The sequence below is a fragment of the Pantherophis guttatus genome, chromosome 7, assembly GCF_059756535.1.
Source record: "Pantherophis guttatus breed Tessera chromosome 7, ASM5975653v1, whole genome shotgun sequence".
NCBI classification, from domain to species: domain Eukaryota; kingdom Metazoa; phylum Chordata; class Lepidosauria; order Squamata; family Colubridae; genus Pantherophis; species Pantherophis guttatus.
In genome coordinates this window covers 72,570,813-72,596,926 of record NC_142069.1, presented here as the reverse complement: position 1 = coordinate 72,596,926, position 26,114 = coordinate 72,570,813, and the positions used below count along the sequence as shown (strand labels likewise).

The following is a 26,114-nucleotide window of genomic DNA, read 5'->3' as shown; positions in this document are numbered from 1 at the left end:
CCGAAACTAGCCAGGAGGGACAAGGGTCCAATAAACAGATGGAGGACCCCAGCCTACCCATAATCCTGTCCACGTCATCCAACGAAACAGGCTCAAACTCAACCCAGATGTCTCCATCAAGACTAGCCCCTGTCATTTCAACGGACTCTGTCCAGTCAGAGTCCAACCCGGTCCGAATCTGAGTGATTTTATCTTGCAGAAACTGTGCAAAATCCTCAGTACGGCGCTGCAAGGGGTCCTCCCTCACTCCCTGATTAAGGAGGGAGCAGGTCACTCTAAACAGGGCTGCTGGGCGGTTTTCTGCAGATGCAATGAGAGTGGCGAAATACGTTTCGCCACTTCCATCGCCACAAGATAAGTTCTAATATGGGTTCTTAGTTGTATTCGGTCGGACTCGGATCGGGAGGATCTCCAACCACCCTCCAGGCATCTTTTCTGACGCTTCATTTCCCTGAGCTCCTCAGTGAACCAAGGAGCTGCCCGGGATCTGTGTCGAATCAGAGGCTGCAAAGGCACGATTTGATCCAGGGCCCCCACCACAGCCTGTTCCCAGGCTGCGACAAGGGCCTCGGATGAATCGTGGGCTAAGGAGGCGGGAAATGACCCAAGATCCCTCAGGAACCTTTCGAGTTCCATCAGGCACCTGGAGCGGAACCATCTTACCGGTTCCGCACCCCTGTGATGGGAGATGGCGGTAGGAAAGTCAAGCCTAAGGAGGGAATGATTGGTCCATGACAGATAGATCGATAGATAAAGTCCCCTCCCCATGAATATTTATCCACTGACCAGAGAGAAAAATCAGGTCGAGTGTGTGTCTTCCAATATGAGTTGGGCCCTGTACAATCTGAGTTAGGTCCATGGCCGTCATGGAGGCCATGAACTCCCGCACCAACTGAGATGTCTCACCAGCCGACGGCAGATTGAAATCTCCCACAACCAAAAGGTTGGGGAGTTCCACTGCCAGTTCGGCCAAGACATTTAGTAGTGCGGGATTATGGGATTAATTATGTATTAATCTTCATTTGATTGTGCTAAAAACTTAGTGATTCAATGCCTTTTACACTGGTACAAGCATGCAAGGACCTAAACCTGTCTGGGGTCACCCCATGTAAAAGGGAAGCTTTCCCTCTCCCCACCACTTCTGCTTTGCAAAATTGTCCGGTAGGAGCATCAAAAAGGGGCCAATTGATTATTTGGGGCAGGGATTGCAATTACATTTCAGAGGAGTTTTCAAAATGAATGACTAATAGGAAGTGTTTTATTAAGGTGCATAAAAGCAAAAGGAATGCTACACACAATGTATTTAATGTACTGAATAGTTTAATAGTTTAATTTTATGAAAACTAGCATAATGGAATAGTTAGGGAGGCAACCAGGAATGGGAAAACCCAGGTTCTTGTCTTCCTTTAGACATGGGAATCATCTAAATGATTGTGAGCCAGCCACTTCCTCTTAGCCCTAGCTGGCATCAAGGTTTGTGACAAGCTGACTGATGAATAGAGCCTCTTGTTATATCATGCATCGATCACTTTGCTACAATTTGGCAAGCAAGATGCAAAAGCAAACGGAACCCGCAACTCCATGCAACAAATGTTAAGAATAGCAACAAAAATGTTTGACTGCATATTAGCAAGCCTAAAAAAAGACAAGCCATTATCATTAGAATCTATTAAAGACATCCAGGGAAATAAACCAGCATTATGTCAAAATGCTTTCAAAGTTACTAAAATTTAATTTTGCAAGAGGAGAGGACATTCTCCTGGAAGTAGAATTTGATATTTCTCCATCATTATTATTATTCATATTCTGAAACCATGCTTCTAATTTCTCTAACCATAATTAGATATAGTTATAATCAAACTATTTTATATACTACTCAGCTAGGGAACAAAATGAAACACTTCTTACTTGTCTCCACAGAAGTTCAAAATTTCCAGTTTCACAATTTTTCTCAAACTTCTTGTCAAGCACAACCTTAATTGTGTCTTCTTGCACTTTAGCACAAAGGTCCATTGTAATTGGAGTAGAAGGATGCATAGTTGGGCTACTATTGATTTCAATCAACCAAGGTTTGAAATCACTGCCAAGAATGAAATCTGCTCCATACAGTTCAAAGCTGCTCCTCCGTGCTTCCACTTGCTCCTGAGCCATCTTCATTATATATATTAGGATTTTTTTCATAGATGGATAGATGATGTTGCACCAAACATGGCCAAGGCCTCTCTTCTGCAGATACTCTTGGAATTTGCTACTGGACCACATATTGTGATATGGCAACTGAGAACTACGATCTGATGCATTTTTGTAATTTTTCTGGATGAAATTATTGCAAAGATGAACGGAGCTGTGGAAATTATATGGACCAGTTAGTCTTCTGTAGAGATTATACCAAATATAAAATATGAACATGAATACCGGGAGGAAATTGTAAGGATAATCCACTGAATTAACCTAATTGTTTTTCTCTTATTTTAAAAAATATATATAAGTACCTTAACCAGAAGGGACTACCTGTAGTTCAGCATCATTTAAAAATAAAAGTGATCTTCAGTATGTTTAAATTATGTAAAATTAAAGAATGGCAAAGGTTTTGCTCCTGATAAGGTTGTATCACCTGAACAATCTAGCTCTATGCTAATTTGGGGGAGGGGCAGCAACTGGAAATGGTTAGTCATCAGCAAGCAATTCTATCTTGCAATCATAACAACATGACAGCTTGCACTGCACTTCACCTTGATATAGAGTGTTGAGAAGTGGTCAAAGGCAGAAATTATGTGAAATGTTTAAAGAACTGGACTAACAATGTACTTCTACTTCGACTTGAGGTTTACTTCAGGAAAACAAAATATCTTGGTTCTGAAGAATTTTGTAAAGTGACTGTATCTAATTCATTCATTTTTCTCAGATCATCCGTGCCTATTCCATGAGCTCAAATGCAGTTATATATTTTCATCTCAGTTACATTGCATTTTAAGAAAATAAAATAATATCTTCATTCTTCATGCAAATTGATTTAATTTATTTAAATTTAAATTCTTATTCAGCCAGAAATGCTTCCGTGTGCAACTACGCATCCAAATCCAGCCAGACTTATTCTAAATTATTTTAAAATCAGAAAAGCTGCAGCAAGAGCATGCTATAGCAATCCACACTGGGCTCAATGATGCAATGGTGTTTTCATAATAGCCAGTGTACCAAAAAAGCAAAATCATGATTTTGTAATGTTTTATTTGCAAGACTGTTCCCTAAGAAAATCTACCATGCTACCAGATCAGATAGGATGGGGCCATGCTAGTTCCCTCCCCAAAATATAAACATCTGATAAGAACTAGGAAGCATCAGGGGTGGGTTCTACTTACCTTTACTACCGGTTCGCAATGGGGCCACACGTGCATGCTTGCTTTGCTCATGCATGCGCACACTCTTCTGCACATGCGCAGAAGTGTTCTGATGATGTCAGGGTCAGTGGGCGGAGCCTCCTGCCAGTTTTAACTCCAGTTCTATGGAACCGATGCGAACCGGGGGCAACCCACCACTGGGAAGCATGCTTTCTCCATGGCAGCCCCAGTCATATGGAACACTCTGCCCCCAAAGTTCAGCAGGCCCCCACCCCTTCTATAAGGCTTTGAAGACCTGGTTTTGCCCCCAAAAGCTGAAATAAGACTAGATAATCACACAGTAGACATCTGATCTGGCACCAGGTTTTTGTTTTTAATGGGCGGCCATATGTTTGAAATAAATAAATGTTTACCTGAAATAAAACCCTCTGTAAGATATTATCCATATACATAATCACATATCATGCAATCAAAATTAGAAGTATAATCTCGGTTACCTGTGAAGATTTTCTAAGGAAAACCGCTGAGTTGAAAATCTCAGATAGCTTTCTTTGTAGAACCATATAGTCAATGGATTCCAGTCTGTTATAAGAAACCACTGCCTAATATCAAATTTTGTATCATAAATGAGGAGTGGTTTCTCGATATACTTTTGGACAACCCACTTATGATCTTTAATTGGAAATTGATCAGTTGGTTCAACTAGTTTCAATATTTCATCCAGTCGATTTTTGCATACTATTTCTGGAGAAAAAGACATGAGAATTATCCTTTGGGCCTCAGGATACCCCAGAATTGATAAAAATATTGCATATTATTCACAAACATTGTGCTGCCTGATCACTGCTACTTGATGCTTTCAATCAAAAGTTTAACTAGTACTACAATTGTGTTGCTCTTTGTCAAACCTGAAATGAAAAAATCTTGTAAGAATGTGTTTTATTAGGTCTAAATTTTGACACAAGAGCATTGACTTTTTTGTTGGGATTTTGATGTTGGTTGATCTCGGTTTCTTCTCTGAAGGTTTCATTATCAAAGTACGTAGCATTATCAATGTTACATTAATTTGTTTGGTAATTTCTCAGTGGTTTCACAACTTCTTGATTTTAAGGTATAATCTCAATACATAGTTCCACAAAAACTTAGGTTTTTTTTTTTATAGTGGAATGTGTGATCTGTTGCTTAGATTTAATAGTATTTGAGAAAAGGATAAACTTAAAAGCAATGCAATCCTTTTCTAGAAAATGAATTACTTTTTGACAAGAAAAAAGAATTATTTCAAAGAGACGGAAATGTTTACAGACCTCTATAAAATGATATAATCTCTCTGAACAAAATTTTTTAAAAGTAGATACAGGTTAATCATCTTTTCTAATCTAAGAAAAAGACCATAATGAGAGATAATTGGCCTTCTCTAATAGCTTCTCTGCTGAACAAATATAAGATTCAGACAACATTTCCACACATTTAGTACACAATAAACTATCTGTATTTGTCCAAAAACAACAACAACAACAACAACAACAACCCCATAATCCTACCTCTGCCACGGGATTTGGCTCCAGGTTTAATGATCCAGATGTTATGAAGACCATCAATCTCTTGCTGTGGGTTAAGTAGCCTAATTTTGTGCAAAATATTTTGACACTGAATAAAATAACTGTCTGCGTTACAAATAACTGCCTCTTCACTGGAAAAAACAAGAAAATTAAAAAAATCAAGAAAATCAAGCCAATCCTGTAATAAATTTGTATTCAAAATTATTAAAGTTACAAATTATTTGGAGTACTGCATGACATTTTAAGGAATAAATTAGGAAATTAGATATAACTTCAGTTCAAGGATATCCTTGGGAAAACAAGTAGATTCAATGTAGCTCAGATAAACATCAAAAATTTTGATCCCCATATTTCTGGGGGACAGTGTGCAATTTTGAAAACTTCTCATGAAAGTCTACCACGGAAAGAGAGGTGGTTTAATTTTTCACAAATTTATTGTACTGAAAACTTGACAAGTTAATGAAGTCCCACCTTAACAGTTCCACCAGCTTCCACCGCTGGATTGTGTCTAACAGAAAGACGAGGAAAATAACTAAAAGCAGCAAGCACTTTTCTTTATTGACTTCATGTTTTTGCTTCAGTAGTGTATGTAGGGTGACAATTAAATTTTGCAAGTGACATGCATGCTCTTAGTGAAGCATTTGTCAGATGCTCAGAGATATCTTTGTCGATAGGTATCTGCATTTTTTTTTACAAAAGAATATATGTTTTTGCCTTTGAGCCACAGGTTTATCCATAGAGAAAGAAAACCAACAAAAAACCATATGATGAAAATCCTATAGTATATATTCTGCATGTATCAAATTATAGTTTCCACCAAAAAAAGGCCTATAAAATTAAGCATCAAGATAAACATGAACCTGATAGCAATTTTCAGTTAGCAGACGTGGAAGTCAACACTTACTGAATGAGAGAATAGTAATGATCAATGAACTTATTCCATTCTGTTTCTGAAAGTACTGGAACATTGTCTGTCTCTGCGTCAATGTCTCCATGTTCAAATTGTTCCAGGTAGGTTTCACATACTTTGCATGCCATTTCTACAAGTTCTCCAGGAAGCTCCTTAACTTTCTTTACCTCATAATCTAGGAAATCGAGGCAAAATGCTTATCAGTGATGGCACTTTGTATGCCATTCAATCTATCTATCTCCTCAAGGCTTCTTTGTAAGGTCCCTGTCATTGGGATACATAACATTTATGCAGTCCAGTATTTGCCAGAGGAAATAGATTTCATTAAAATCAATATTTTAATTCATTTATGGCGGCGCCCACCCTCTGGAACAACCTCCCCCCAGAGATACGTACAATAACAGACCTCCGGATTTTCCGTCGGGCCCTGAAAACCTATTTATTTTAACTAGCTGGGCTGGCTTGAGTTAAATTTTAAATTGATTTTAAATCGGATTGTTTTAATTTACGGCCAAAATATTTAATTATTTTAAACTGTTTTTTAAATTTTGTATGTTCTGTTTTTTACTTTGGCTGTTCACCGCCCTGAGTCCTAATTGGAGAAGGGCGGTATAGAAATGGAAATAAATAAATAAATAAATAAATAAATAAATAAATAAATAAATAAATAAATAAATAAATAAATAAATAAATATTGAAAATAAAAAGGCAAACTGCCACTGCCACAAATGGACATTTATTCAACTATAGAGACAGCCACAATTCTAAAGAATACCTTTAATCTCAATTGCATCTTCTTTATCACTGTTTTCTTTAGAGGACCAGTCATCAGAAATATGCAAATTGACAACCCATTTAATTACGCAGAAGGCTGCTGTTTTTCTGAAGTCATCTGAAATACATGACATTTCTTTTAAGCAGCAAATTGTCTAAATGATAAAGCAGAAAGCAGAACTATAAGCATATGGTGAAAACAGCACCAAATCCACCCAGAACCATTATTAAACTGCAGTGATATATTTGGTCCCATTTCCACAAGGGCAACATACCAAACTTGATGTGATATTGGAGATGTATTACTGAAAATCCAATTTTCTTTATGTATGTGCTATAATTCTGCCAGGTGGAATGGATTTGGATGAGCATATAGAATAAGGTCTCAGTTACTATCACTATGGAGAGAATAAGATCTGAAGCAGCAGCGAGAAAATAAGTGATGGCTGCAAGTGTGAAATGATTTGGAAACATCTCTAGATGTTTTTCTCTCTAATCTGCTCTGCCAACTGGTATAATTCAGTCTTGCTGCGTATCATTAGGAGAGGGTCTTAGTACACTGTGAATGTTAAAGTAGTGTAGTCTTGGGTTGTCATTTCTTTCAAAAACAAGAATGTTTTTTCTGGAATAACACAACTAACAATTCAGTGCCAGTGCAAAAAATCTAGAGTACAATCTGGCTTTGTAAAAGTGTAAGCCTAATATTGTCATACTTCTTTTATTGTATAAAAATAATAAGTTTAAGAATATGAAAGTTAATACTGAATCATTATTAAAATGAATAATCTTTTAGGAGAAAGGGTTTAATTTGCAATTGTCTGCTAGGAATAGTACATGATAACTAGAACCTATTCAGTCTATTCGGATATTTCCACAGACCCTCAGTTTCTGACCCTAGCCAGAATAAAAATTAAAAGTGATAACATATAAGCAGGGGTGGGCTGCTGGGGGTTTGCAGGGGTTCAGGAGAACCTCTAGCTAAGAATCTTTGCAGTTCAGAGAACCCCCAAATCCCACTCCTGGCTGGCCCCGCCCTGCCCCGCCCCGCCCACCCTAACCCTCCCAGGAGTCCCCAAACAGCCCATTTTGGATCAGGTAAGTGCAGGGCACACGCAGAAGCTTGGGGACAGCAAAAAACAGGCCTACCGGAAGTTTCAGAAAGCTGGAAATGGGCCCATTTCGAGCCTCCAGAACCTGGGGAGGCTGTTTTCGCCCTCCCAGAGGCTCAAGGAAAGCCTCTGGAGCCCGGGAGGGCAAAAACACCTCCTCCCCCCGCTGTGGTGCAGAAGGTCTACTAGACCACACCCACCGTGGCCATGCCCATCCAGCAACCCCTTGCTAAAATTTTTGAAGCTCACCCCTGCATATAAGTGATACATTCAAAATCCTAAAATTTAACATTGAGGCCCTGCTGGCCATTCCTCAGATTGGTTCTGATCACAAGCAGTCAAGAAAAGAAGAAGCACAGCCATCTTTAACATGGACAAGTTCTGCGTTGTCTTTATTATACACTTTTCATTCCAATCTGCAAAAAAAAGTTCTTCCTATTGCTATTTTGCAGGATTTTTGTAAAAGAAAAAAAAAAGATGGACGCAGCCATGGAAAACAGGAGCTCATTATAACACTTGAGTATCAAATAATTGGAAACTTTTGCCATAGTGTTATAGCCAAGTACATAACTGTGCACAAAAATGTAATCTAAGATTTTAAAAACGTTAGGACAGGTCAAGAGATTGCATAATCCTGTAGGATAATAAACTCTTTTCTTAAATAGGTCTATGACAATTCCTAAATCATCTGCAGAAAGCAAAATTATTACATGGTTGTAAATGAGCTTGTAAAACATTCCTTCTTCAAGGCAATAAATGTCTGGAAAGTTGCAATTTTAATGTGCATTTAAGTGTATATCATCTCAATGGATATTATTTCCAAATAAATGTAACTAAGATTGTAGTGCTGATATCAATATGGATATTTTCTCTAATTTCCATTGGACTGGAATAAGTGCTCAACTAGGTTGACTCAGCCTTCCATCCTTTCGAGATAGGTAAAATGAGGACCCGGATTGTGGGGGCAATAAACTGATTTTGTATAAAAAAGAACACTGTTTAGGGGGGGCGAAAACCCTACTAAACAGGTATATACAAAAGTATGAAGGCTATTGCTTAGCGCATTGTAAGCCGCCCTGAGTCTCCGGAGAAGGGCAGCATATAAATCAAACCAATAAAATAAATAAATAAATAAACTAATGCATGCACTGTTACAGAATTGTTATAGATTTTTAGTTGCTTGCTGTCAACCACAGCAATCAAAACTCTTCCACTGGCAGGTTTTCAGGGCTAAAATGAAGGAAATTTAAAATAACTCACCGATAAAAGCAGATTTCTCTTCATTTATACAGATGGCATAACACCGAGGAAAGAAACTGTTCGGGTTCACTGACACATACCAAGGCAAATTCCTTAGGTGCAAACATAGTCCTATCTATAAAGAATACATATATATACATTATCAGTGCTTTTATCGACAATAGTATCCAGGAGTGAGTACAGTTAGCATACCAACCAAAGTCGTTCATGTACTTAATAATGCTTTGTTCAGTGTTCCTCAATCTTGGTAACTTTAAAATGTGTGAGTTAAGATATGTTCCCCTGGCTGACTGGGGAATTCTGGGAACTGAAGTCCACACATCTTAATGTTGCCAACGTTGAGAAACACTTTATTGTATGCATTTTATTGGAGCTATCCTTGTGCTTGGTCTGCAAGCTGCAGCAAGTACAGCATCTGGCAGTCTTATCACTGTTCAGATTCCACATCTGTTGAAGCATCTGTTCTATTGACAATTCGTTGTTGAGCCAGAGTCAAAGTTTTTTTAAAAAATATAAAATATAAACATACGTCATGGGATTAGTATCTAGCACCTTTTTAATTACAAACATGGCAGATCTCTGAGATTGTCAAGGGAGGTTTTACTTATTATGTCTCAAGGACAATTTGGTGATTGATTGTGGGCAGGTTTTCTGGTAATGGCATCCAAGAATAGCATCTAGAATGCACACTCCCTGAAATCTGTTAAATGCCTCTGCTACATCCTGTAGAAATTGTTAAAGAAGCCCCCTCTCTTCATTTAGATCTTCTCTGGGTGAATTTGGCTTCTGCTTCTGCTTTTGTTTTTCTTTCCTCCCTCCCTTTTTTATGCTCTCTCTCTCTCTCTCTCTCTCTCTCTCTCTCTGTTTGCAAGGAAGATACAAAAGCATACACTGACCAATAGTGCTGCTAATACTGGAAGGAATACATTGAATTGATGTGATTTTACATACAAATGTATATAAAACCTACGGTTGCCAATAAATAAATACAGTTCAGTTCATTTTATTGCATATTTTACATTTTGTACAGCACTTTTTAATTTTATTTTGTATAAAGTGCTTTAAAGAACTTTATATATAACAGCATTAAAATATGGAGTCCTTTGTGCTCTCTGAGCTTGGTTGTTTTTTTTTGTTTTGCAAATGTTCCATTGTTCAGGTAGATAAATGTCATCAGCGCTGATGACCAACAAGCTTAGAGAGCAACAAGGGCTCCACAGATCAACCCTGATTTGCATATATTCTCTTCTATTGGAAGTATAAAATATATTAAATAATAATTGCAACAATAGCAAAAGCATAACTGATATACCGAGCAAAATTGGGATTGGACGGCCCCACCTGTGTTGGCAGAAGAGGCATGCTGTGGGACCCGTTAGCCCAAGTATTCCAGCTGGTGGGATCCAGGAGAAGAGGCATCTCTGCCACTGCACCTGCCCTATGGAATATCTTGTCCTCTGGAATGAGGTCTCCACCAAACCTCCTGACCTTCTGTAAGAGCCTTAAGACCTTAGCTTGGGGCTCCAAAGGGAGCACATCACAGTAGAGGTGGTTGACTGATGAACCACAGATCCCACCTCCCTCCCATCCTACTCTGCCCTCCCCATTTTTAATTGGGGCTCAGTATTTGGATCTTCACAGTATTTTATTTATGTCTTTTATCTTTTTATCTTTTTAAGATTGTAAATTATCCTGTGGTAAGGTAGGCATCCAGTGAATTTTACAAATAAATAAATAAAATTGTTAATTATTGGCTTCTGACCACTGGGCTGACCACTGGATGACTAGGAATACACTCAAACTGTGTGCTGCTTGTAACAAAGTGCAATCCCTTTTAGAACAGGCAGTCCTCCTCCCAATACATGCAATTTCAATACCCAAGAAGCCCCCTCCACACGGATTCAAAGCTACTTTATTTCCCATCTTCCATACCTTCATTGCATCTAAACATAGGTTCAAAACATGTCAAGCCTTTCCTAATTAAAATGCTGTGGAATGAGGAAAATGTAATCAGCATATTGATGAAATTTCTGATGAGTGCAAGGCATGTAATAGAACAAATCATCCCATAGTAGGACTCTTGGGGTGCAAAGACACTGTCATCCAATGTTACTTTTTGAGTCTATTCCAGCAAGAGGGAAGAGGACTACTGTAACAAAAACTCCAACTTATAAAAAAAAAATCCAATGGGATATCATAATCAATGAAATCAAAAACCCACTGAAAAATCAGTCAGGTTCAACAGCAACACTCCCCAATTCTCTCCCCTGTAGGACATTATCTAACAGAAAAATTATGGCTGATTTAGTCTCCAAACCAGACCATGAAACCAGATTGAAGGTCAAGAAAATTGGTACCCTCCAAGAATATCTGCAGTTGCCAAGACACAAACTCCTTAGCCCCCTCCCTGCCAATAAACAAAGTGAACATATAATTGAATGGTACTGTAACTGGTGATAGCTGTTTCAGTAGTAGGTGAACCACTAAAACAAGCATCACCAGGTCTTTATCCAAAGATATATTCACTACTTCTTAGACTGGTGGGTTCTTAAGATGGTTCCATTCCATTATCACATTTCCTGGTCTTGAATAATGTCATTACTCCCATGACACACACAAACACACACCTCTGATGTTTTGCACAAGTGGTAGTTCCAAATCACAAATCACAAATTATCAACTGCCTCATTGCCCTCAGAATATGCCCAAATTTTCCCTCTGGAAATAATTTCTACCAATTTAAGAACCACTGTCCTTCTCTTAGCATGTAAAGGCCAAAACAAGTGAGAGTCAACAGAACCTGCGGTTGACTAGATACTACTTATGTCCTCAGGCTCATAAAACGTAAGTCCGTTCTTATCATATGCATCACAAATCAGCTACTAGGGGAGTGGCAAAAATACATCCCATCACAGACAGATTATCCTATATGCCACCTCCTCCTCCACCACCATCATTGTATGTGTGAACACAAGAAGATCATCTGAAACCCTATTAAGCTGGCCTCCAGGCCTCCTCGAAATATGTGTCTCTTATGTCAGGTAGTTAAGTTACTCAAAGGGAAGAATAATGTAATTTTAAGTTTATTCTTCCCTTTTAACCCCATCCTCCACTCCTCACTCTAAGATCAGACAGGAAAAAGTCATCTTTCACCACTCCTATATTACTTATGAATTTTCACCTCAGATTTAATCTATTCTACTTCAAATATTCCAATTTGCCCGTAACTTGAGTTGTCTAACAAGTTGTCTAAGATCAAAATATACAATTTCCAAAATAATAAGCTTACAATGGATTCTGGCATCTCTTATGGATGACAACTAACAAACAAATCTACCTGCTACCTATGTGAAATGGTAGAATACTCAATACAGCAATACAAAAATGTTATTTTCATCACATCAAATTACCTGAGCCTTTGCTTGATGGGTAATATATCTTGGATAATGTAAGAGCAACTCTGTTCCAATGGTAGAACATCTGTTTTCCATTGAAAAGATCTTTGATTCAGCAATATATTTTTCCTTGAGACTTTGGAAAATTGTTGCCAATCAGCACAGATATAATATTGGCCAATAGTTGATTAAAATCTTGGTGTGACAGCAAGCAGATCATTCAATTCCCCAAAAAAATGTTTTAACACTATCAACTGGGAGGACTGCTTCCACAAAATCAAATTCCACAATGATGTCAACCTCAAGATTTGCCAGCATGCTATGGACATTGTAGGGCCAACTAAATTCCCTAAGCTGAATATATCTTCTCCAAGAAAAGAAAGCATTGGCTCCAGTGTCAAATTGGGCAATTATCCCATTACAGAAAGACTTTCTCAGAAAAACTACACTGTTAGCTTAGCCAAAGAATAGTCAGGAGGCCAAGGAATGCTGAGTAAGTTGGGGAAAAGGTACTGGGAGCTCAGCAGAGTTCTATGAAAGCTAAAGGAAGTACGGTAATTTCCTGAAAGACACTGTGGAATAACTGCCTCCTTGTTTTTTCAAAACCTCATTGTCATTGTAGTCCTACCCTCATTACCTCATAGTTACACCTTAATGATCTCACTGACTTCATTAGGCATATGAGTTGTTACATCCAATGAAATGCCAGGGTGCTTTTTCCAGTCACTGGTGTGTTGTAATTTGCATCAGTCTATAAAGAGGGACTGTAACTCCAGCCCTCTTTAGGTCCATCTTTGCCTCCAGCATTAATTAAAATATTTATAAGTATACAACATTGTTGACAAGTTAAACCACAAGGGGGAAATCTCATATTTCACTCTATTGTTAAGAAATTATGTTTAAAAAAAAAATCGATACCAGAAAGGAATTTCAAATTTTCAGTTCTCGCATCTCATTTTTTTCTCATCTGGCCTCTCTGCTAGATAGGGATATCCACAGGGAGTAAACAAAAAGAACAAGTTGGCATCTATAACCTTTTTTGCAATCATTTCTGATACCAGGTTAAGCTGTTTGCTGGCTAATCCTACTAGCAGATATTGTTTGTTTGTTTTTCTCTGCATCTTCCTTACATGCTTCGGTTTGATGGACAACATGATAGAAATTATGTTCATCACAACCAAAATACTGCCAGGAAGTAAGATTGCTCGTTAGAAAATAAATTACGGTACTTTTTGAAAGCCTTCCCAATAACGCATAACCTCAAACCTCAAGGGCCCAAGCCGTAATTAATCATATGCAATTTATAGGGAATGGGGCTGTCAATTTTTTCTATACCTATTTAACCTAGTGAAATAGATTTATTTATTTATTTATTTATTTATTTATTTATTAAATTTATATACCGCCCTATTCCTAAGGGACTCAGGGCGGTGAACAGCGAACGATAAAAATACATGTAATACAAATGTTAATAATAAAAAACCAATTAAAATATACTAAACATTCTGGTCCTAGATAATTCAAGACATCCCAGTTTAAAATAAAATCAAAAAGCAATATAAAGGGAAAGTTAGGCCAGGCCGGCCTGCTGAAACAGGAATGTTTTGAGGGCACGGCGAAAAGTGCGCAGATCCGGAATCTTCTGTATCTCTGGGGGGAGCTCGTTCCAGATGGTGGGTGCCCCCACAGAAAAGACTCTCCCCCTGGGGGCCGCCAGTCGACATTGTTTGGCTGACGGCACCCTGAGAAGCCCCTCTCTATGGGAGCGTACTGGGCGGTGAGAGGCTATTGGTGGCAGAAGGCGGTCTCGTAAGTACCCCGGTCCTAAGCCATGGAGCGCTCTAAAGGTGGTAACTAAGACCTTGAAGCGCACCCGGAAGACCACAGGGAGCCAGTGCAGCTCGCGCAGGAGGGGAGCCACATGGGAGCGCCATGCTGCTCCCATAACTACCCGCGCGGCCGCATTCTGGACCAGCTGGAGCCTCCGGGTGCTCTTCAAGGGGAGCCCCATGTAGAGAGCATTACAGTAGTCCAGGCGTGAAGTGACGAGGGCATGAGTGACCGTTTTTAACGAGTCCCGATCCAGAAAGGGACGCAACTGGCGAATCAGGCGAACCTGATAAAAAGACCTCCCAGCCAGATGAATGTTTTGTTATTCTTTTCACTATTTACGTACTTACTTTGGTTGTAAAAGAGCCAGTTCTTGAATAATGGTTCAACATCTGATCAATATGGAGAGTGTAGTAATCAACTGCATCCTTTTTAGTAGTCCAATAAAAAGAAGTTTCTTCATTTCTTACCAATCTAGACTGGCCCAAAGAAGACTGTGTTATGTTTCCACATGGAAAATATTATCCACTTCATCAAATACTCTTTTATAACCCATCTCTGAATTGAACAAATTGAAGCAAAACCTTCATTTCATTTTATAGGAATTCCTGTTTGTACTGTAACTAAGGAATGAAAAGTTCCTTGAGGATCCAAGGCTATAGTTGTTGCACAGAACAATAAAGCATGGAAGATTGATGGAAAGAGGCATTCATATAACAAGAAAAACTACATGGAAAATGGAAAATATATGTGATCTGGATTGAAATCAGGATTGGAGTCAGATTCAGTTTGGCCTTCAAGTCAAAGCATATTGAGTCTTAGACTGCCAGTATTATTACCCATCTAAGAATAACTCCAGTTTATTTCTTTGTTTAAATGTATAACTTTCTTTAAACATCAAAGGGTGAATACATTCATAAAAGTAATCAGTCATTAGCCCCTTTCACATGCATACACTGTGCCAAACCTGTGTTCCTATGATGTAGGTGAACTTTTGTGAGTCTTTCATGCTGACTCAATAAACTCTGAAAAGTAATCACTTCAAATCATACTACAGAGAAAATTCTGTCCAGTTACTTGCTAGTATTTCCTCTAGAACTGCAGAGTAAGGAGTTGCATTTTAGGGCAGTCCAGCAGGATATTCTGGTGAATATACTACTCCCTTGACAATAGGTGGGTCCCTCTCACTGAAAATAAACTTTCCATTCAATTTTTTAATTAGTTTATAATATGACATGCAAAAGTAAATAATAGGGAAATTGGGGAAGGGAAAGGGGAAGTGGATAGTGGGAGAAAGCAAGGGGGGGAAAGAAAAAAAGGCATTGACTTCAAACTCCTTTGGTGCAGTAAGAGTTGTGGGAATAGAGTGGTGGTGGGAATATCCATTTTTGTGTTCTACCAGCTGGGAACAAGGAAGAACTATTAATCAATTCATGAAGATTCTTAGCAGCCAAGACAATAATGTGAGCGTTACTGGCAGAATTGGGAGGCAGGAATGGTGGCTTTGTGTGGAAATATCTTTTATAAACCTATAGTGGATCCGTAAGTCCTGATCAATTGCAGAACGTGGAACTATACTAGAGACACATAGTTCAGAAGATCACCTGAAGACTTCAATTCATCTTTAAAGATATAATTTGCAATAAATAACCATTGTTAAAACACAAAAGAGAATGGGATTATTTTTATCAGAATACATGCATGGAACCTCCAGTGTGCCTGGGGAAACATCCCACATCAGGATTCTGCCAAAATAAAAATCAGATGACTTGCATGTGCAAATTTAAACTCATGATTAATATAAGTTTACTTCTGGCCCATATATTGGGTTTTTCAGATGCTGCGAAAAATTGTTGGGTCTACTGAGGCAGAATAAAGAATGTATGCTGCATGATTTGGACCAAAAAGATCCCTGTTTTATCTGTGCAGAACTGGCTAGAGATAAGGCTAATGAAACAAATCAAATTTAAGAAATAAAAATTCTGCTTGCATGTTTGTATCTGGTGCAATTGGATTCACGAAATGCACTGGTTTCCTCTTACATGGAAGGCCATAGATTAGGATTCAGATATTTGTCATAAAGCTGTGGCAGGTTTTACAGATGTAAACAGTCTTATAATGATCTGGTTCCAAAATATTTAATTCTCATGAAAACTTCCATACCAATCTTTTATTGTGCAATAAAATCTTTTATTGTGCAATAAAATCTTACATTATTAACAGGCCCTACACTGTAATTTTCCATTGATAAGCCTACTGAATCATCTTCCCTTCTACTTTTTCCCTCATTTTTCTACACTGAAAATTTCATTTCAAGAGAAAAGCAGAAAAATTGCCCAACAACTTTTGTGTGGAAATATGAAGAACTGTTCATTTGGGAGAGCCCATAGGGGCTATATTAAGTGTCAGGATGAAATTACTTAAATACATGTGATTTGCTGACCAATTGAACATGATTGGACTGAAACCAAAACATGTTGTTTTTCCTCTGCTGTGACATGAGTTAGTGGGGCTGGGAATCTACTTGACAAAAATACCCCAAAATACTAAAATTTACAATAACATGATTATCTCTATAATCTTACCATTATATCATGGATGTCATTTGAATTGTTTAAACTTTCTTCTTCATGCAAAACTGCCTTGCTTTCTTAAAAAGAAAATACAAAAAGTTAAATAGGCTGCAGCAAAGGGTATTGAAAACACATTATTGCCGTGAATTAAAAATTCTATAACATTCAAATAAGGTTAGCCTATAATAGAACATTGAAGTATATGTTAAATGTTTTTAATGTTCTGAAAGCTATAACCCAACTATGAAAAGCCTTACGTCCAACATTTGGAAGCCTTACTTCCAACATTTATTTCCAAAAAATGTTATTAGAAAAATCATGTCATGAGGTAGAATTATCAGAATTTTGACAGTCCCCCACCACACCATATCTTTTTTCTAGTGTCCAGATTCACTTTTATATTGTAAACCAATGTCATTTATAGTCATTAACTTTAAAATGAAAAATTGATATTACATGCTTTAACATGAGCAGAAGAGAACCAAATTTCCTAGATATTTGTAACCAAAAATGGCAGCAAAGAAATGGAGCAAATGTGAATCCAGTTGCTGTACCTAATTGTCTAAATTTTTGCAACCCAGATGCTACAAAATAGTGGAACTACTCTAATTAAGTAGGCTTAATTTAAAGGAAAATATACTGCTCAAAAAATAAAGGGAACACAAGCAGAAGACATCCGAGATCTGAATGAATGAAGTACTCTTATTAAATACTTTGTTCTTTACATACAGTAGTTTATACACTACTCAAACAACTAAAGGGAACACAAAACTACAAAATGGACAGAGAGAGTAACTAATAACTAATAGAGAAGTGTTAAAACATATAAAACCAGACACATCACTAGAAGCTAAAATCATAAGACTACATCTGATTTACTTTAGCCAGGTTATGCATGCATATTCATTGGAGAAGGCAGTGATGCTAGGAATGTTAAGTGGACAAAGAATAAGGGGAAAGCAAAGAACATGCTGGGTTAATATGATGCAAAGTTATATATACAATTATTGAAAGATAGGATAGCATGGGAAACACTTGCCTATAAAGTCACTGAGAGTCAAGACAGGACTAAATGGTTAAAAACAAACATTTCCACTAACAGCACACAAAATGTGTTGTCCTTACGTTAAGTTGATCTTAACCAACCTTTTATTTTCCAACAGCTACACTTATTCACAACATTCCCTGACTGGTACTTCTCCCTCTTCACTAATTAGAATAATTGTGAGCATTCTGTAATGCTCACAGTAGGTAAAGTTATCATCAAGGGAGATTACTAAATAAGAAACTAGCAATTCTTGGCTTCTTAGGGCAGAGAGGGAAATACATCTGAAAAAGTATATGGACATAATATAAATCTCAAATAATTCACATATCCATGACACCTATCTGCATTAAAGTTTGCCAACCCTGAAAGTGGAGTAGAAAAGCATATTTCACAGGAAATTCAAGCCAATTATTTATGCATTTCTAAGCGAATAAAAAGCAAGAAAAAAAACATAGTTAAAAGATCTGTTACCATTTTTAACACCGTTGTCACGTTCTGCTTCATTCCCTTCATCTTTATGGTCCTGAATGTCAAATTTAAGTATATGCTTTTTTTCCACCCATCCTCTCTTTCTTAAACAAGAGCGAATTACTGGGTAAGGACCACAGATGGTAAAAATTCTCCTTTCCTGAAATCATAAAGGGGTTTCAGAGCCGATGTTAACATAAAGCAATAGTCAACAAAATGTCTGCGATGGTGTGTTCTTCATCTTTCTCTTTAGTTAATTTTTTTAATGGTCTCTCTCAAAAATAAATGGTAATGCACATAAAAAAAGCTTTGAAGCTTTGATTGCAGTATCATGGCTGTCATCTTAACCCCTTTTACCATACTGTGCAGATTCTTTGCCATCACTGTATTGCCCTCAATGCTTCCATGCAAATTAATTTTGCTCTCAATTGGCTGAAGGCTCCATTTGGACTTGGATAGCTTATCAAGCCAAATAGTAGGCCAGGACAAAAACTTAATTTGAGAAAGGTTTTCCCTTTTTTAAAAAAATTAAAATTGATTTCTGTAAAAGTGTACATTTAATTAAAATTAAACCTAATAAAATTACTCCCAGTGAGATGGTTAATAATTTATCCTCAGTTGCACAAAAATAACCCTTTGGTAACAACTGTTGGGCATCTCTGGAACTGCCTCCAAGGATGTTGGGCCACTCATGACTCCAATCTAAATCCCGTCAACTTCCAGGTTGGGAGCCATCAACATATATCTTGTTATTGGTTTTGCGGGGTCTAGATGTCTACAACTGTATTGTGCATTTTATGCCATGTATTTCAGTGGTGGGTTGCCCCCAGTTCGGACTGGTTCGCAAGAACTGGTAGTAAAACTGGCAGGAGACCCCGCCCACCATCCCGGATGTCATCATCGGCAATCTGCGCATGCAGTCCCATTGCAAATCGGTAGTAATGGTAAGTAGAACCCACCCCTGATGTATTTGTGTGAAAGTATGAATAGATATATATAAAAGATGGACTACATGGCAGCCGCTCAAGCAGGTGATAGATATGAAAATTATGTGCGGATAGATATGCTCTTCTTTTTCCCAGATGTCAGCACATGAAAAACTATCAGAATGAGGACTCTAAAAAGACTCACAAAAAAATAGTTCTCAAACAAGGGACCCTATTGGTTCCGAAACACTCCCCAAAACCAGAGATGGTCTCATGTGAAATGGATGTCATGGTCCACGAGTGGGAAAGTATTGGGGGGGGGAGTAAGAAAGGTAACAAGCTGGTTTGGCTGATTGGTAATCATAAAGGTGGAGGGGAAATATAGTACAGGTAGTCCTCGACTTATTACCACAACTGAGCCCAAAATTTCTGTTGCTAAGTGAGATACTTATTAAGTGAGTTTTGCCCCATTTTATGACATTTCTTGCCATGGTTGTTAAATGAATCACCAAAGTTGTTAAGTTAGAAAGATACCCTGTTTCCCCCAAAATAAGACCCAACTAGAAAATAAGTCCTAGCATGATTTTTCAGGATGCTTGTAATATAAGCCCTACCCTCAAAATAAGCCCCAGTTAAGATTGTCAGTCAGATGGGTGCATTTAGTACCGTATTTCCTCCCCAAAATAAGACCTAACCAGAAAATAAGCTCTAATGTATCTTTTGGAGCAAAAATTAATATAAGACCTGGTCTTATATTCGGGGGAAACTCGGTAGTTGTTACGTGAATCTGGCTTCCCTATTGATGTTGCTTGTCAGAAGGTCACAAAAGGGGCTCATGTGACCTCAGGACACCCCAACCATCATAAATATGAGTCAGTTCCCAAGCATCTAAATTTCGATCACATGACCATAGGGATGCTGCAATGGTCATAAGTGTGAAAAATGATCATAAGTCACTTTTTTCAGTGCCATTGTAATTTCGAATGGTCACTAAACAAACTGTTGTAAGTCAAGGACTACCTGTACCTGAGAGTCATTGCAGAAAATAAGATATTCTGTATGGTGAGTGGGAAGGTGTCTGTTTCTTATACCACAAATGGAGAAGAAATTATGCTGTGTTGAAGAAAATAATAATACATATTGTACTGTGGACTAACTAGAATGGGAATGGGGAATCTGTGGTCTTTAAGTTGCTAAAGTGGAGTTCCCAGCAGTCCCAAGACTAACAGCCAGTGAGGCATATTAGGAGTTATAGTTCAGTATAATATCTGAAAGAAGAGTCAGAGATTCCCTTGTCTGAACTGCCTGCAACTTTCACAGATAATAATCTGGAAAAAAACTTGCTTGAGTTTTTCTGAATTCGGGCAGAGGGCAGAGCTGTGTATGCCATGATACTTTTGTTCTCCCCAAATCATTATGGCAGTCTACACCTTTGCTATACACAGAAGAATCCCATCTGGACAAGGTAGAATCCAATTCTGACTGGGAAGTCTACAGCTGAGTTTCTGGATGTTTGACATTATTAGAAGCAGGTCTGGCATGGGAACTTTTTCCCCCTCATGTTCCACATGCAATCAGCACAAGACTGAGAGAAAGCAGGCCGAGGAGAGGTAAATTACCCTATTTATATATAGGAGAATTGACATACTGATATAATATCCCAATGGTATCATTCCAATACTTAGGACATTTAGATTTTTTCAACCCTACTTCTGACTCCATGACCTCACCAAAGCATTGAAGGGAGTCACTGAAGAATGAGACCTCAAAGCCACTTACCAAAACATAATGGCAGCTTGCAGACAACAAACTTAAAGAACTTTGAACAACAGTTGTATCAAACCATCCTACAATAGATATACAGATATTATTTTTCTCCCATTGTCATCTCTGAGTTAATTAGATCTTGCAGGCTTTTGACAGATCTGAAAACTTGGAAAAATGCACTGAAAAATTCCTTTTCAAATCACTTTAAAGTCACTGACTGAAGAATAATATATTGCCATGATCCCAGCTTTTAAGAATCTTTTAGAAGAATAAAAAAATATAGACATGAAACTGAGTGCAAAGAATTATGCAGCTGTATTTTTAAACAGATGCAAGCCAACTCTGCTTTCACTTTTATCTCTATTTATTCAAAGCAATATTTTCCCTTTTTTTTCCTTATTCAGGGTGCTATATTTAAATATGTTTGTGGAATATTTTTAAATGGTTTAATTCCAAAAATTAGACAGACATGCTACAATACAAACACTATTTCAAAAATATTCCTATTAAATATACCCTGATGGCTTTATCTGCTAAAAATCTTGCAAGCTTGTATTTGTCTATTCTGGGAGAAGGCAATTCTTCCACTGATCTCGATGTGAGCTCTAAAAATATAAAGGAAAAAACTATGTTATAAAAATGGTTAAATAAAAGAAGAACAATATAGAATTAGAACTGCACTAAAAAAAAATGAGGTTATTTAGTAATAACCAGGCTAGAAAGCAGGAGACCATGAATTAGCCATGAAAGTCAACTGGATGACTTTGGCCAGTTACTCTCTCTCAGCCCATCTCACCTGATATGGTTGTTGTCATGGGGAAATAGGAGGAGAAATGTGTACTGGATATGTTTGCTAACTTGAGTTATTTGTAAAAATAATAAAGGTGAGGTACAAATAAATAAATAAATGCTCCCAAATATCCCTGCATATTCAATAGATTTCTCTTGACATTAACAATTATTTGATTTCTGACAACTAGTGATCAATTTCCCTATGGGTCATGATGAACCTCTGAGGAAGAGCAATTAAAATATTTGAGCACTAACTAGCCAATGTTAACAATCCTCTTGGCAATTTGTGCAAGCAACATTATACATGTACACTAGAGCTAATTATGTTTGGATTAAAGCCTATGCATAGGCTACATATTGGAGGGGAAAATGGAGATTAATTATGCATACAAAATAAAGCAGATTATGTACAGATGTGGCCTTTTGTAGACTCTACAGCTAGTAATTCAGATTAAGTTCAGGACTAAGAGATTCCTGGCCGGATTATTCTCTGGTGGTCACTCCTGGCTGTGGGCAAACCTGATAGCAGTTGTGCCTCAGTCTGGCAGGCCATCTAAAATTTCCCACAATGACTTGACAGAGTACCATACTGGGGAGTTGTGAGAAATTAAAACAATGACTTCACAATCAAAGCTTCCTGATGTCAGGGGCCCAGAACATCAACATAGATAACCTTTGCCACAGGCCAGATTTTGTCCAAAGGAAGAAAAAACAAGTTATTATTGAAGTAATATCTCTATTTACACGTTTGATATAGACAAGGTGTGTCCAAAGCTGGCTGGGGAATTCTGAGAGTTGAAGTCCACAAGTCTTAAAGTTGCCAAGATGCCCCTTGTCTATACTAAATTTAGCCTAATTTAGCATAATTACCCAAATTCATTGAAATTACAGTTTCGACCACTAGATAAGCTTCCATGAAATGTACAAACTCTGTTATCCTCTTCATTTTCCATATTTTCCAGTGGGATTAGCAAAAAAGTAACTTTTAAATTTTTTTTAATTCTGTCTTTATTAATTTTATAGGCAGCAAACATACCTAATACTCCTTCCTTCCTCCCCCTGTGAGGTGGGTTGGGCTGAAGGAGAGCAACTGGTCCCAGAATCATCCAGCAGGCTTTAATATCTAAGGCAGGACTAGAACTCACAGTCTCCTGGTTTCTAGCCTTGAGTCTTAACTACTAGATCAAACCATTGCCCAAGTCTTTGAAAAAAATTCCCCAAATCCTTCTTTCATCTTAATATCTGTCAGTATGGAATGAAGTTGTATTGCCTATTTCTTTTCTTGGAATGTTGCCATGGGAGATTATTGGAAACAAATGCACTTATATAATGAGGAACATTCCATCTGAGAAGAGTTGAGAGTCAGAAATGGTGCAGAACCTCTTTCAGAAAATGAATGAAATGAAAGGCGGCTATTATTCTAAATTAATCTTACATATATGGGAGGAAATTTTCCCGCCTTTTTTCCCATGCATTAAAGCACATCATGCTGACAGTACTGGTAATGGCAATTGGGTCTGGCAACTCCATTACTAAGTGACATGATTGTTAAATGAAACATCATGTGACCATGCCTGACTTACAACATCAGTTCCGCTGGGGTCATTAGGTGAGGTGTCATGTCACCGTGACTTGTGACTTACTGGCCGCTTCCCCAATGACTTTGTGGGAAGCCAGCTGTGACACTCACATGACTGCAGAACCCTTAACTGTTGTAAATTGCACTGGTTGCCAAGTGTCCAAATCATGATCACAAGACAGTGAGGACGCTATGACTGTCGTAATTATGAAGACCAATTGTGAACCTATTTTTTCAGCACCATTGTCAGTTTGAATAGTCATTAAACAGGGCAGTTGTTAACTGAGGACTACCTGTAATGGGCCATAGCAAAGACAGATGATAACATTTGTTTCAGGGACATTTTCTCTTGGATAGTTGATTTCTGACCACAGATAGACAGTCTCTTCATAGGTCATGTCAAAAGATAGCAACTTTTAATTTTCGAACTTCCTAATCTAGAGTCAGATTTTTTGTCTAATGATTCCTGCCTCCAGCTAAAGTACTCAGAGAAACTAGAGTAAGAGGATGCAAAAACAATGATGTTTCTCCTTCCCCTTATTGACAACTGTGTGATTTGTAACCTTAGTCTTCCAGTTGTACATACCTCAGGTCTAATCTGAATGTTTTGTCACCGTGGGAGCTGTGGTTGTGAGGTGCCAGATGGACCCAGTCAGGGGTGGGCTGCTGGGGGTTCCAGAGGTTCAGGAGAACCTCTAGGTAAGATTCTGTGCAGTTCGGAGAACCCCCAAATCCCACTCCTGCCTGCCCCCGCCCATCCCTCCCCACCCCTCACAGGAGTCCCCATGCAGCCCATTTTGGATGCAGGTAAGTGCAAGGCATGAGCAGAGGCTCAGGGAGGGCAAAAAATGGGCCTACCGGAAGTTTGGGAAGGGCCTCCAGAGCCTGGGGAGGCCGTTTTCACCCTCCCAGAGGAAAGCCTCCAGAGCCCAGGGAGGGCAAAAATGCCCCCCCCCCCGTGGTGCAGGAGGCCTATTAGGCCACATCCACCATGGCCACGCCCACCCAGCAACCAGGCAGAGAACCCCTGGCTAGAATTTTTGAAGCCCACCCCTGGACCCAGTAGCTTCTTTGCTCCCCGTGTCCAACCAGTTGTCATACCTCCGTTACAGACTCCCTTATGTTGGAGTATTTTGATGTAGAAATGAACTAGTATTTTGCAGTGAGACAGGAAAAGAAATCTGATCTATGTTACACCCTCTGAAGTTGGACTCCTATGTTGGTTGGGATCATAGAAGCAGAGTCCAAAGCTCTAATCCTTTACTCTGGAGTCTTCAATCTTTTAGGGTGATGGGTGGACACATTTGGAATGCTAGTAAGAAGTTAGGAGCATTCTCATAAAGGACTATGGGAGGATGTAATTCATAAAATAGCTGCCATGGAGACAGAGCCACTTGGAAAACATGTATTTAACAGAATGCTAGCTCCCCTCTGCCCTCTTCCATAGGACATTTTCTACTATCCATGCTTTAACTTTACAGTATCTTCTTTCTGGGCATTTGGGTACACTTCTAAAATGTGCATTAAGATGCAGCTCCTCGTTATTCCTTTTTTTAAAAGAGCTTTTGCACTATTCAGGATCTATAGCTATTCCTGGAATAAATGAAGATGCTGCTGGAAGGCCTAAATATAGCAGTGTCTCATTATTTTAATTTATTTTTTAAAATACAAAAGGAAACCATAGGCTGACCTGTAAAAATATTAATACTGCAGTCAATTTGGTGTAGCAGTTAAGGTAGGGGTGTCAAACTCGCGGTGTCACATTGTCATCATGTGACTTATCATGACTTTTTTCCCCTTCGCTAAACCAGAGATGGGCATGGCCAGCATGTGATGCATCTGGCCCGCAGGCCGCAAGTTTGACAACCCTGAGTTAAGGCAACAGGCTAGAAATGGGGAAATTCTGAATTCTAGTCCCATCTTAAGCACAAAGCCAGATGGGTGGCCTTGGGCCAATCAGTCTTTGTCAGTGCTAGGAAGAAAACAGCAGGGAATAGTTCAGTAGATGCCAAACAAAATAGTCAAGTAGGACTAGGAGTCAAACTGACTTGAAGACAGATACACATAGTGCAACTGAAGGTTCTGTTTTTGCTCCTTTGATCAGATGCAATTGCTCTAATTTTCTTATACTATATATTCCCGATCAAAATGCATTGTATGTGTTAATCAGCTCACATGAAATATTTCACAATATTTTTTTAAGTGAATGCTTAATATCCCAGTGCATAGATACTAGAAACATACCCGGAAACATCCCATGGTGGCAGGAAACTACAGGAAGGCAATTGTCCAAAGCAATATTCAGATTTTTTTCAGGCGAGCGTTCAGACTCTGTTAAACCTGATAGAAAATAAGCAAAACTTGTAAGGTGAACCATGGTGAAAAGAAACTAGAGTTGGAGTGATTTTTTACATATGTGGAATTAAACAAACTAACAGGTGAGCCTCCTCCGAATGTTCAAATTAGAGACAAATGGACATCTTGCCTACAGGGCCAAAGGTCTATAAACATTCAATAAATTATAGTTTGTTGTACAATCAGCCAGAGGTTTAGACTGGATTTTCCATTTTTAGCCACCTGTTGAGTCCTTCCCAAGGACATGGCATAGGCAAATGATGTTGTTTGATGGTGTTAAAGGTATTGTCACAGGATGTAAGCTGTTCGAGGTAAAGCTGCCTTTTGCAAATGACTGGTGGGGATTTTGTCAATGCCAATGGTGTTCAAGTGGCCTTTTAGTTGTTTTGGGATTGCATCCAAGGCACCCATTGCTATTGATAGTATCTTTG

General features: G+C 38.4%; 1 protein-coding gene across 3 annotated transcripts in view; it reads right to left on the bottom strand.

Annotated features, from left to right (window-relative positions):
* Window positions 1-26,114, bottom strand: part of TTLL8 (tubulin tyrosine ligase like 8) — a 37,680-nt gene that overhangs the window by 7,322 nt on the left and 4,244 nt on the right. For all 3 annotated transcript variants that reach the window (XM_087874227.1, XM_034420965.3, XM_034420956.3), the window contains exons 3-13: window positions 25,573-25,668; window positions 21,474-21,562; window positions 18,268-18,424; window positions 16,761-16,825; window positions 14,526-14,654; window positions 8,951-9,065; window positions 6,583-6,699; window positions 5,802-5,982; window positions 4,880-5,028; window positions 3,836-4,082; window positions 1,909-2,344 (exon numbers count right to left, since the gene is read on the bottom strand). In XM_087874227.1, coding sequence (XP_087730353.1) covers window positions 1,909-2,344; window positions 3,836-4,082; window positions 4,880-5,028; window positions 5,802-5,982; window positions 6,583-6,699; window positions 8,951-9,065; window positions 14,526-14,654; window positions 16,761-16,825; window positions 18,268-18,424; window positions 21,474-21,562; window positions 25,573-25,668 — 1,781 coding nt within the window. The remainder of the gene's footprint in view (window positions 1-1,908; window positions 2,345-3,835; window positions 4,083-4,879; window positions 5,029-5,801; window positions 5,983-6,582; window positions 6,700-8,950; window positions 9,066-14,525; window positions 14,655-16,760; window positions 16,826-18,267; window positions 18,425-21,473; window positions 21,563-25,572; window positions 25,669-26,114) is intronic.